We start from the raw sequence: 13,225 nt of genomic DNA on the forward strand, positions 1-13,225 counted from the left end.
CCTGCAGCAAATGCACAAAAGGAGAGGATTGCTCATTTAGGACGTATAAAATGTAGCCATTAACCGTCTGATTGTGGCATTGCCATCAAAATGCATGCCTCAGTAAAAACAGGGTGTGTGTGTGCTGGATCTCATATGTATGGTCTGGTATTAGAAGCGTACTGAAATGAAGTCCCGAATGGGTCTGTGGCTTAATTGTCTGAAGTCAATCCTTCGGATGATTAAAGCTGCCCACCTGGCCACAGCTTGAAGAAAGCAGCAGTATGTTGTTTTCTGCCGGCTCCAGTCGCACTCTAAAATTGTGCGAGCTTTTCTACCTCAGATCAGTAAGGCCAAGTTGAAAGTTTTTTTTTGTTAATGAGCTCAGTTACAAATAGGTGTCTAGAATTCTGAAAAGAAGAGGGAACGGTGATCACACACTTCTCTCTGTGCTCTGTTCCAACATGGTTCAGCTTATGCCTTCATCAGGGTGCTGATGATACAGTGGCACAGGACGAATGTAGGACGAGTCACACCTGCACAAAATTAGGACACCGTGTCTGTCTCATGTATATGCAGCCTCATCTGGAGTTGTGGAGAGAGATGCTGTTCATTAGCTGATGTTGTCACTGTGGGTACATCAGGAAGCTTCAGCTGGTAGTTAGTAGTTTGTGCTTTATTTCCTTATTGAAATGTATCTGATGTCTTTGTTTATGGTAAGGCACAGTGCTGCAGGTGGGCTGACACTCAAAAATGTCTCTGCTTCATTGAAATAGTGTAACCGATTCCTAATGCACATTTTTGCAAGCGAGTGAAGGACTGGCACAGACAAATAAACTGCTGCCAGCAGTTTTCATGACATATGCATACGGATGGTTGCTCCAGAGTAGCTGTTAAATCCTGTCCAGACCGTCCTTCCCAAACATTCACAGCCTGAAAATACTCCCTCTACACACATTATACAAAATACCATAAAACACAGTATAAAATGTACAGAGAACAATTGAAGTAAAGTCATGATTCAGGCCATATTTTCTTAATGTAGACTTTTTCAGCTGCCAAGAATCTTAACTGGATCAGCTTGACTAATTTTAACATTTGTTGAAATATTACACGAGCACAGTGTTAAAGGATCAGGGGCAAACAGCCTCGTCACACATTCCCAATTGCAACTTCAGTTACATAAACTGTTCTGATGTCATTTAGTGAACAGATGTCAAGCTGTTACACTGATTTGTTGCAGATTTTTTGCCCTGGGTTAAGATGAAAGAAATTCCAAAAACTTTAAAGAAAAATGACATTTCATAGACGCCTCTGGTGTTGCTGCAGCAGTGCAAATCATGCTGTATTTATCTCCAGGTCAGACCTTGATAGCTGGTGAGGCTCCTCCTATATCATCCAATCAGCAAGAGGTCCAGCTGAAGTTCCTGCTGACTGGCCTGCTGTCTGGTCTGCCGCTGCCGCCATTTTCCATCCGCATGTGTCCACCTCTTACCACCAAAAACATCAACCACTACCAACCCCTGCTGGCTGTAGGTAGGTGACAGTGCACCACTGACACACGCTCACACACACACACATGGACAAACAAAATGAGCAAGACACCACTACAAAAGAAAAACGAATTTTTGCACTCGTGTCCAATGTGTTGTTTTGTTTCTTCATGATGTGTCACTCTTTCAGATTAAAAGCAGTTGCATCAGTGCTGCAGTTCATGGAGAAAATCAATAATAAATGAACTGCTTTTGTGTTTTCGTGACTTTGTCACAGCCTTGCCAGCAAATAGTTTTACTGAACATACTAAATGTTGCGTGAATGCTGCGTCCTTCTCATCAAGATTAATGGCTGTTACATCTAGAACTGCTCAATGGATTGTGCACTCTATCTATCATTTAATATAGTGCTGAGTTAAGTGTGAGAGAAATGCTCTGCGATTCCAGACAGTTCATGCATTTCATCCAGCTCTGGTAGATATGAAGTTGTTGTTGGTCCATGTGAGGAGTGAAAAGGCTCTCTGAATGTTTGACTCACATTTTACAGTCAGTGGGCTGTAGTTTACTTACACAGCTGCATGAAGTGACAAATACCCATAATGACCCTTTGTCGTTAAATGTGTTATTGTGGCTCAAAGCTTTGCTCCGGGTGCGATGTTGCGAAACTGTCAGGACTCACATATTTACTGCATGGACTCTTCCATGGTTTCGGCGTGTTTATTTTGGAATTGTGAATTGGATTGGACCTTGGTTACCATGGAGACCCTCAGCATATCTGTCAAACCTCTGTGACTATGACGACCTCCATTAACCTGCAGAACTACATTCGCACTTAAACGGTAAGAAAGAACAAGCTTTCTTCGGATGTTTACTTTGTAGTTAATGGTCTATAGGTGAAGTGTATCATCAGGAAAATTTCAATCCAGACAAAGGAACACTGTTTGCCTGTCAGATAGAAAGCCCTGGAAGCAACCGTTGTTAGCTTACTGGGAGTTTAGTTACTGATTTTAAACTGTAAGTTTTGGTGTTTGGTGAAATCATCAATGAAAGTAGTGACTAACTATAATAGCTACACTTGTTTTATTGTTCCATTTGTATTATCCAATTAAAGCATTAGTTAATTTTTAAGCTGCAGATATTTAGAAATGCACACACAAAGCCTGTGTATTACTTCTAAAGCATTACTCCAGAGCAATGCTCTTTCTCTTATGTCTGCTTAATGCTAGTTACCAGATCATGGGCAGAGAGTTGCTTTACTCACACTATGTGTAGAATTTGAAAATGTATTTGTTGCTCAGTGGTAGTAGTCATGTTAATAATGCAACATAAATCTTCACTTACTAAATAAAATGAGTGAATGATATTGTATCTAGGCTACTTTCAACTTCTTAACAGTTGATGCAACCAGCTCCTGGAGCCACTAACTACAATCTGACAGGCTGATTTCAGGTCCAAAAACTACTTTCAGCTTCCTGACTAGCTATTCTCACTACCAGCTCCTACCTCCTTCAGGGATGATCCCTAACTCCTCACTTTATACCAGCATCATTAAAATGATCGTGTGTTCTTTAAAGCCACTATGTGCACGATTTCAAAATATCTCATTTCCAGCTGATAAAACTGATCTTGAAGATCCCTCAGTGTGGTTATTAGGCCACCATTGTGTAGGAGCCAGAATGCATTCCCAGGTTTCACAGAGACAAAAGTAGACTTGACAAAAGAGTCCCCACTCCATTTTTCACTTCTGCCATGTCCAATGTTTCCAGTAGCAGTACAGCTCTATCTGTGTTATTGGGAAGAATTTACCATTTAATACCCTCATACACTCGTGTTTTTTTTTCTTCACACAAACAGACCTGCACAAGCTCAGACAGACCTCACGATGAGGTCGAGTAGAGTATAAATGGAGGATCAACATCAGCATGTCCACACTGGAAAAAATCCATACGTGTGTGACCTGTGTGGGTGTAGTTTTCATCAATAATCACATTTGAAGACTCTGTGACCAGTGTGGGAAGAGTGTCAGTCACTTAGATGACCTAAAGCTTTATCAGCTCATCCGTACTAGAGAAAAGTCTTCACGCTGTGACCAGCATTTCAAGCGTATTGGGACTGGAGGAAAGCACTAACACAGTTTAGAACATGCGTTTGAACTGTCCAGTAAGAAACAATTCTGTCTCAATAATATTCATATGCATGTGTCTTCAGTTGTCAAATGTTGTTTTACTTCCACTGTCAAAGCAGCAGCAAACACAAGGCGCTACCTTAATAAAGCATTACACAAGCACACTAAAACAAAGTCTACAGGCACACTAGAAGCTCTATGAGGCTGTACTCAGTACCAGAGGTGATTTCAGTGAAATGCTAACATCAGCATGCTATTATGCTCCCAGTTATAATGTTAAACAGCAGATCTTAAGCAAGGACCATGCTAACATCAGCACTGAACACAAAGTTCAGATGAGGCTGATGGGAGTGTCATTAGTTTGCAGGTATTTGGTCACAAACAAAAATATTGGACACATTGAAATTTGCCAGATGCACTAGATCAAGTTATGTAAATTCACACCATGCAGTCCATTTACCATCTATTGAGACATTTAAGACTGGACCAAATTGGTTGACCAACAGACAGATATTGCCATCCCTAAACCCGCCTACTAGCATGACTGAAAATTTAGTCTACTACCTGACCAATGAGAGCTTTTCATTTCTCTGTGGGTTAAGATAAGATAACACTTTATTAAGGGGTAGAAAACAGAAGTATTTCAAATAGGCAATTAAAGAAATCCAGAATAAAATCAACAATGGATAAAAATGTATTAAAAAATAACTATAGAAGGTTATGTACAAATAGTATTAAACATGTGAGTATATATGTTTTATATGTTTAAAGTAACAAAGTAAAAGGAAGGTGTTTCAAAGCATTACATATAGTAGTCCAAAGTACAATATTTCCCTCTGAACTGTACTAGAGTTAGATGTATAAAGTGGCATTAAATAGGAATACCCAAGTAAAGTGCATATCCCTGAACTTATTTGCTTCCCCCACTGACATAAATAAAATACATACATATTTAATATTTGAATAGCTGAAGCATAAAAATAGCTTTTCTGTATGGATGTTTTGCATAGAGCTGCTCTTCGTGTGTGTGGTGTGTTTCTGTCATCTGTCGTGGTTCAACAGTGGCTGTTTTCTAAACTGTGGTTTTAGAAAACATCAGTTGTTGTCATTCATCATGTCATCACTGCAACAACCACAGATTTGGTCATTGAATGAGAGAAGCTTGTCTGGTTTGAGTAATGACATGACATCCAGTGAGAGAGGAGAGCTTTGAGGGTCATAGGGCTGAATGATTATGCAGCTGCATCTACACATTTTTATTGCTTGCACGTCCAGGTCCTTTATCAATGTGCATTTGTGGTTGGAGTGTAAAAAATAAGACATAATAAGCACTGGTAATGAATAGCAGCAGAGCAAGACCCTTAAACACCATGTCATCACAAAACAGGAAATTAACAGCTACTGATATGAAGGAGAGTATTAAGTTCAAGCAGGTCTTTACCCAGAACAGCAATGCAATTATCAGATATACTCATTCATATGCTCTGCCTAAGGGATCTGTCAGTGTGAATGAATCTTTCAACAATGTCCCAGTCAGCGATTCCCAGTGTTGCTCAAAGTAGTTTAATTTAAATTTGGCTTTAAATGTTGTCTTTTATTATTCTCTTCTTCATCCAATTAAGGTGAACTATTAAGGCTGCAGCAAAACAACTTCGCACTTACACTCTCGTTGAACCCTCTGGACGCATTGCAGATTCTCGTCTTTTGGGTTAAAAACTGAAACGCGCACATCAGTGCATCAGAATATACAAGTCATTGCCGTGAATTTGACTCTTTGAGGCAGAAAGTGAGCAGCAGTCCATCGAATCTGACTGTGCCGTCTCAGCAAATGATGCAAAAGCCGTAGAGTTAATCTGAAATATCAGCCTCTGTTATTACTCCCCCGAGACAGCTGCTAGGCGAGAGGCAGAGAGCGGTGGTGAAAGTTTGGATTTATTTGTTTTAGATCGGCATAGCAATTTTCTTCAAAAGCTGTTCCCATATCTCCCCCACAGTAATGATGCATAAAATTATGAAAGTCTCAATTTGGATGGGAAATTAAGAGCAGATTTGTGTATGTAACGTGTCCCTGTTTTAATATGTCTGTCTGTTTCTTTATGTGTGTGTGTGTATGTTAGTGTGTGCGTGCATGCGTGCGTGCACCCTCCTGCCTGTGCACCAAATTCCATTTAAGGCATAGGCGCACTGCTGTTCTCTCCCCAACGTGGCAAACCTTCAGTTTAGTTGTCAAGCTGAAAAATAGGCTACGCTCAGTCCCCTGACGTAGCCCACATGAATTAATCACAGCTCAAAGATACATTGCCTCCCTCAGACCCACAGACAAGCAGATGAATAATAACACATTTAACCTACACATCTTACAGCCGTTTGCTCTGGGTCTCTTTGTCTCTATGTGCATCACGTCCACCATGGTGGGACACAGAGATCTCTTAAGTTGACGGACATTATTTCTTAATGACTGCAATGGATCTAAAAGGCCTAAAGGGACGAGCACTGCCTGTGTCCATCTGTTATTTACAGGTTTGTCTCGGGTGTACCGAAAGAACAACACCCATCATTCTCTCAAAAGCACTGATTTCAAAATCACTTTTTTGTCAGAGATCTGTCTTTTTCCTTTTTTTTTTTTTTTTTATTACTCCAACCAGTTTGTGAATTCTGCAGCCGGTGCAGTCGGACCACATCACACCGCAGATGGTGTGGGGTTGACTCGGCACAGCTGGGACCCAGTGGCATTCTGAATCTAAAAGTAGAATAAGGCGATTGAGTTTTCTATGCACATCATTTGTCTGGTCCCCATAGTCGTCTTGCAGAGTCAAGTTGTTAAACAGTCTTTAGCTGCATTATTGAAATGTGCCTTTTGTTCCACTTCCTGTGAGCTGGCTTGTGAATAGTAAGTTTGGAGGACTGGATAATTACATTGGGGATTTAGATGGAGGACACGTCTCTGCTGAAAGGTGGAGGCGATGTCCAGGCGATTTATGTTTAATTAAAATGGTATCTTGAGGCTGGCATATTTCATTTCTAGCTAGTTTCTCATATTAGCGCAGTTAGATAGATAGATCGAGTATTTTATCGATCCCCTGAAGGAAATTACAGTGTTACAGCAGCAATTCAAATATCACAAAACACACACAACTTAAGCTAAGCTGACCTGAGGTAGGTAAGAAAAACACAGTTTTAAAAATATATGGACATGTGCTTAGAAACTACTGTACTAAATAAAATAAATTTAATACAATTTAAAAAATGGATTAGAATTAAGATAAGATAAGCTCTCACACCACAAATTAAAGTTGAATGTGCAAAGCTACACAGGAAAATAGAGAAAATGCATAAAAAAATCTAAATAAAAAAAAGGAAGAATAAAAAAAATAAGGAAAAATAAAAAGATATCCGGTAACTAAGTAGAAGTTACAGTGATCCTAGAAATCTGGTCCTTGACCTCACTGTCATGCTTTAGAAATTGAAAACATTGCTGGCTTGCGATTGCAATCGTCACCTCCTCAGTAATGATGTCGAGGTTGGGGCTGTGACAGGTGTTCTGGCAGGTGCTGGCATCTGTCACCTCTGGTGTTTACCAGAGAATATGCCTGATCACTAAATCCAGAGCGATCCACGAGCACTCGGCGGATACAGCTCAGTCTCTTTCTTGGCCTGTGTTCCAGTCTGCAGTAGGCTTCCCCCTAATGTGTGGCTGAGTCATAAGGAGGACTCAGTGATGCGACACTAGTCAGAGGAACGGCCAAGGGAAACCAAATTTTTACACCTTCCACTAGGTGCAAATACAGCAAGACATGAGCTCACTGCTGATGGCGTGAAAGCACTGGGGGTTGAAATTACCAGCCACAGTTTCATTACAATTAGACAGAAGGCAGGGATTTCCATCTCTGTTTCTGTATTTCCATCACTCACTTTTCCTTCCTGCCACTCTTTGCCTCCACAAGAAAGCTGTGCAGCCAGCCCAGATACCCAGAAGCAATGCTTCCTGGTCTCCTGTCTAAAAAGCTGTAATCTGTGTGAGCACTGACAGCTCCATTACAGATAGGTAAAAGGCCCACAGCCTTCCTTTTTAGTGACATGTACACAAACACTGACAAGCTGACATCCATTCCTAATCATCTGATGGTGGCATGCCTAATTTATTTATGCGTGCTTGCCCGACAGCTATTCTTTGCTGCATTGTTTGGATCTGCAAAGTGAAACTGCATTAAGAGTAGGATAAAGTATCAACATGGCAAAAATTTCTACTCGTCAACTGCAAAATGTGGGAAATAAGCACATGCACGTACTGATATGAAGGCAGCTTCTGAGGCATGCACCTCAGAAAGCAAAACAATTATCGGACGAACTGATTCTCATTCTCAGCTCCAGCGGTCTGTCAACAGGAATATCAGTTACAGTTTACCGTTCACCTAAGAGTCTTTTCAAAGCCTCCAGTTCAGAGGACACATTATCTTCTTCCACCTCACACTTTCGTGTAGAGCTGGGTTCAGCTGAGGATAGTCCAGCGCTGTCATCAGCTGCGCCTGGTGTCAGAACATGTTAGTTTTTGGATTGATGCCAGGTTTAATTTTAATTAACCAAATGATGCAAGAAAAACATTCCTATCATTTGCTACTCTAGAGGAATCCATCAAGTCAGTGCTTTAACTGAGAATATTGGATGAAGTCAGACTGCAAGTACAGGGAATAAATAAAAATGATGTAATCAGTTTCAGACTTGTATGGGCTTTATTATGATTGAAAACATACCACAGATACAGGACAGATCCATGGTGCCCCGCTAGGTGTGCAGCACCTTTAGTAAGTTGTTGAATGTATTAGAAGATTAATTGAGAATCATCCCCTCAGTGTATTCTGATGACACTGAGCGTGATTTTAACAGTGACCAAAATTAAAGGGCTAGTTTGAGACGCTTAGAACATGCACTTACTCCCATTTCACCTTTGCTAGAAACTCAAACTGTCTGCAGAATTAGGTATTTGCAGCACAAATTGTCACTTCTGATACTCCATATCATAGCAACCCAAAAGCTCTCTCAAGGTGTTTTCAGCTGGGAAAAGCATTGTTCACATTCCCTAAGACATGCTGGTAGGAAATTTGTAACATTTCTCAGAGCCAGGCTAGCTTTTCCCTCTGTTTCCAGTCTAGATGCTAAGCTAAGCTAATAGACTTCTGGTGTGCAGACATGAGAGTGATGTCATTCTTCTCATCTAACTTTTAGCAAGAAAGACTGAGTATAGTAAGTGAGTAGTAAATGCAGTATTTTAGAACCTGATTTATTATCAAACCTGTTTTACTGACTCAAAACAGCAAAAATGCTTTAATATCATTTAAAGCATCAAAGTGGCATCAAAGTGCTATTTTGCATTCGTCTTGGAGTAAACTATGGAGCATCAACTGAACCACAGCCAAACACTGGCAGCATCCACAATGCAACTCGCAAATTGCATATTTTTGATTGATCTAACTGAAGAGTGGCTGACCTGAATACGTTGCTTTTGCTTCTATGTTCTGCGTTGTGGGTAAAGAGGCCATTGTCTATTTCTCGTCATATAATTAAAATATCTGCCCCTCAATGAAAATTAAGTCTTTTCAACCATTTTTGTCTCCTGCCTCATCAGGCCATTTGGAGGGGCAGCATCTTTTTGATCATCTTGATCAAAGTAAGCAAACCTTGGCTGGGAGGCAGCTCGGGGATAGGAGTGTGTATGTTTATCTGCATCCACCCACTTCCTGATCGCCCGACTTCCTGCTGAACATCCTACATTCTAGCACTACATGCCATCTATCAGCTACAGAGGGAGCAGGAGGGGATGACACACACACAGATGCCTATGCAGCGCTGCCTATCACCACCTCCAGATGTTGTGTCAGTATGTGGTCGTCTCTCAGAGGCCCAGTGCAGACTGAGCAGTCCTTTGCAGAGGGATTGGACACATCCGCCCAATTCCATCACGCTCAGAATAATTTACCAGAAGTAAATGTGCCCCTGCACCCGTCCTCATTCACAACAGAAATAAAATAAATCCCAAAATCCAAACACTTTCCAAACATCACAAGAATGGATTTTTGATTTGCTTTCACATCTGCTACAAAGTTTTGTTTTTATGTTCTAGAACTGAGTAATTATTTTAGTTGTTCTAATTTTTAACGTATTTGCTTGGGTCATAACCTCAATTGTTTTCCCACTAATGTAAAATTAGCACAAGGCATTGTTTAAAACCATGAAAAGGCTTTTCTAATCATTTAATGGAAATTTTCACATGGTGAGGAGGATATTGGCTTATGGTTCAAAGCTGAAAGTGAAAATTAGGCCTTTTTTTACTTGCTTTGTTAAAATGTAAAAGTATAAATTTGAAGTAATCACCAAAACAAATCAGTGAGCAATACTCATGATACAAACACACACAAAATATTCAGCTTAATCAGTGAAACGTGCTCTTGAGCTGAAATGCGACATGACTTGCTCAAATCCCCAGAAAATGCAAAATTATTTGAAATCATCACTGCCAGGTGGCCGTCGCTCCAAAACATCAATGTTCTCTGCATAGGCTAAAAAAAGTGGATTTTAACTTTTAATATTGAGAAACTTTTCACCTGAATGGAAAACATCAGAAAGAAGTCAGAGTTCAGTGTGAGCAAATGTGGAAAACACACCGCTTTGTCAAAGTGCCTCAGAGGTTCTGATCACAGTGTCACATGTCACCTGCAGTATTTAATCAGGGGGAGTTTGGGGAGGCATGGAGCTATTGTGCTGTTTCCCCAGCAGCAGATGAAACAGTGCAGCGTTTTCAGGCTGTGAGCTGAGTGACACAGGGTTTGATGTGCTGCCTCTATCCACACCTACTGCGCTGACAGGAAACAGACAGGGCTGTCACACTGACACACCGTCTCTCTGATCCCGCTGGAGGGGAGATGCTGCTAAGATAAGTAACTGTATGCCTTGTGACCTCTTGTCTTTCTGCAGCAGCCTGTCTCATACTTCTTCCATCCCTGTCTCCTCTTCTCAGGCACCAGTAATGGCTCTGTACTGGTCTATAACCTGACCAGTGGTCTTCTCCACAAAGAGCTCAGTGTCCACTCTTGTGAAGTCAGGTAAGATCTTTGCTTCATACTTACGTTTGTGCAACAATGCATTTCCAGGGTCAGCAGTTCAGTTCCCACTGGTAAACAAGAGTATGCACTCATGGTACCCTTTGGATGAAATATCTGTAAAATGGCTCGTTAGATGAACCCCTGTTGCCGGTAGTCAGCTCGAGGCGGATTGATTTTCTGTTGATTGTTTTCAGGCCCATTAGAGTTTGCAGAGGCGATTGGCAATCAGAGATTTCAAGTGCCATGTCAGCTCTTGTGTGTGAGAGAAAGAATTCCTTGGCTTGCTTTATTTGCTTTATCTGAATATCTTTTCAGAGCTGAGCTGGGTACTCTTGGCTCCAACAAATAAAGAGCACAACAAGCAAAATAAAAAGAATCAAATCAAATGGACATGAAGATAGTGGTTAAAGGTATAGTGTACGTGATCTAGATTTTTACAAGATTTTCCTGCTGTATGATGCAGTCTGCAAAACGCTTAACAAAAACATCCCAATCGCCATGTTTTAGTTAAGCTTAAGGCCAAACATCAAGACGGTAGTAGCGTTGTGAGAGTCATATAGGTCACAAAAAGAAATACTTCCTGTTTCTTATCGGTCTTTTCCACAGCGTCTTAATGCTCAACTCCACTCGACTCAGCAAAAGCAAGTTTGTGTTCTGATGGCAAAATTACAGATACATGTAGGCTGTGAAAGGTGAAGAATATGGGAGACTATGTAAGAAATCACTTGTTACCAGCCTTGGCATGAACACAGAAGATAGGTAGGTGGTGCCGTAGGTGGTGCCATAGGTGGCACAGTGGAAACACAGTCACCTCACAGCTAGAAGGTCCCCGGTTTGAATCCCGCTGCGGGCGCTGGTGGCGTGTCCCCCACCATGCCTTTGGTGCCTTTCTGTGTGGAGTTTGCATGTTCTCCCTGTGCTCACCTCCTCCTCCTTAAAAAAAACCCACTAAAAACATGCAAGAAGATCACCACCTGACCAGTGGTGACAAAGGAAACTGGGTCCCAGGCGCCAGTCGGATGGCAGCCCACCGTTCCTGGTCCGCCGCAGAGGAAGGACGACCAGGATGGGTTAAACGAGGAGGACAAATTTCACCAGTTGCATGGCATGTTCGCGTGTATGTGTGACAAATAAAGGGGATTGTCCCCCCTCTCTCAGTAGACGTTTGGACTTCTCTCAGCAGGAACAATACAGGTGAAACTAATAACATTAGTGCAGAGCTCTGCTGAGCATGCTGGCTCCCTGGATGGACTAAGTAGACAACAGAGCCATCGTTAATGTTATCAGTTTCAAATGTAGTTTTCCTGCTATGGCGAGTCAGAATATCTGCTTGTAGAAAGGACTATTGATTTCCCGGTGAAATTCATGCTACATGTAAATATCATTTTCACTCGTCACTTGGAATAAATTACCTCCTCTCCTTATAGTGGAAATCAAGCCAAATGCTCAGGCTGTTCCTGTAATGTTCTTTTAACCTCTGAACGCTGCATAATTCCCTCAGGTCTAAGTAGCTAATTAATGAACCTGTCAATAACACTTCAAAGAGGCCGTTCAGGGGAGAGCCATGGTCTATATTAGGAAGCTTCCTTGTTTTAACCAAGCATTGAACCCGGAATTAAAAATGAAAAACAAATCTTTACCTTTATAGCTCCAGAAGAGATTTTATAAAGCCAGGAGGTTCAGACCTTTGTGATTGTTTCCACATTACTCACAACACTCAGCCTTAATCAGACCTCACATGTCGAGATTCATATTTCTAAAAAACCGTTCAGCACACAAAATTGATTTTTGAGTGTATAGGTTGTTTACTCTAATTAGGACAAAATGCGTCCATTCAAGATCAATTCTGGTAATGTGCTTGCCTTAAATCTACCTTTTCATTTCTTTTGCACATAAAACTGTGTTGTCCTGCTGCGCCTCCCCATGATGAATTGGTCAATTATGGTCTGAGGCGGACCACGCTGAGAAGGGCTGATTTGAGAACGCCGCACCACCTTCTGAGCGTCCCACAATGCAACAGCCAAAACATCAGCCGAGAGCAGGCTGTGCTTCATTTGTTAGCATTCTCTAATGAGCGGCAAAACTATTTCACCAGGATTAATTAAGCACGAGATTGAATCAATTAACGCTGTTAAGAGATTGATTGGGAGCAAACACCATCCGTTCAAGCACAGCCAGGCTTTCTTTAATGAGAGAAGTTGGTATCCACAAATGCTGAACTCCAACAAACTTTAATGAGCAATGCAACACAAGCACAAGTTACTTGAAAGGTCTGGAGCCACCTCTGCCTGTGTGTATGCATATGATTGGCCAGTGGTTTTCTCTCCCTCCTTTCTGGTGTCGCTGTGAATTCACTCTTCTGTCATGACACTCAGCAGCCGTCTCTTCTCTTCTCTGCTCTACCTTATCCTGACACATTGCATGTAATATTTAGCATATGTAAGTGCTTACACAGTGTTTAGTTGCTTGATGTTGCACACTGCCTTGGTGTTTTTTAAATGGCCACATCAAAAGCAGAGCATGAAAAGGAC

The 13,225-nt window shown here is 41.3% G+C and overlaps 1 protein-coding gene across 1 annotated transcript in view; it reads left to right on the forward strand.

Annotated features, from left to right (window-relative positions):
- The window catches only part of wdr11 (WD repeat domain 11), a 50,871-nt gene that overhangs the window by 14,284 nt on the left and 23,362 nt on the right, over positions 1-13,225 (forward strand). Inside the window, exons 10-11 of the mRNA XM_070977531.1 lie at positions 1,339-1,515; positions 10,610-10,694. Of these exons, the coding sequence (XP_070833632.1) occupies positions 1,339-1,515; positions 10,610-10,694 (262 nt within the window). The remainder of the gene's footprint in view (positions 1-1,338; positions 1,516-10,609; positions 10,695-13,225) is intronic.

Source organism: Chaetodon trifascialis, chromosome 13 (assembly GCF_039877785.1).
Source record: "Chaetodon trifascialis isolate fChaTrf1 chromosome 13, fChaTrf1.hap1, whole genome shotgun sequence".
NCBI classification, from domain to species: domain Eukaryota; kingdom Metazoa; phylum Chordata; class Actinopteri; order Chaetodontiformes; family Chaetodontidae; genus Chaetodon; species Chaetodon trifascialis.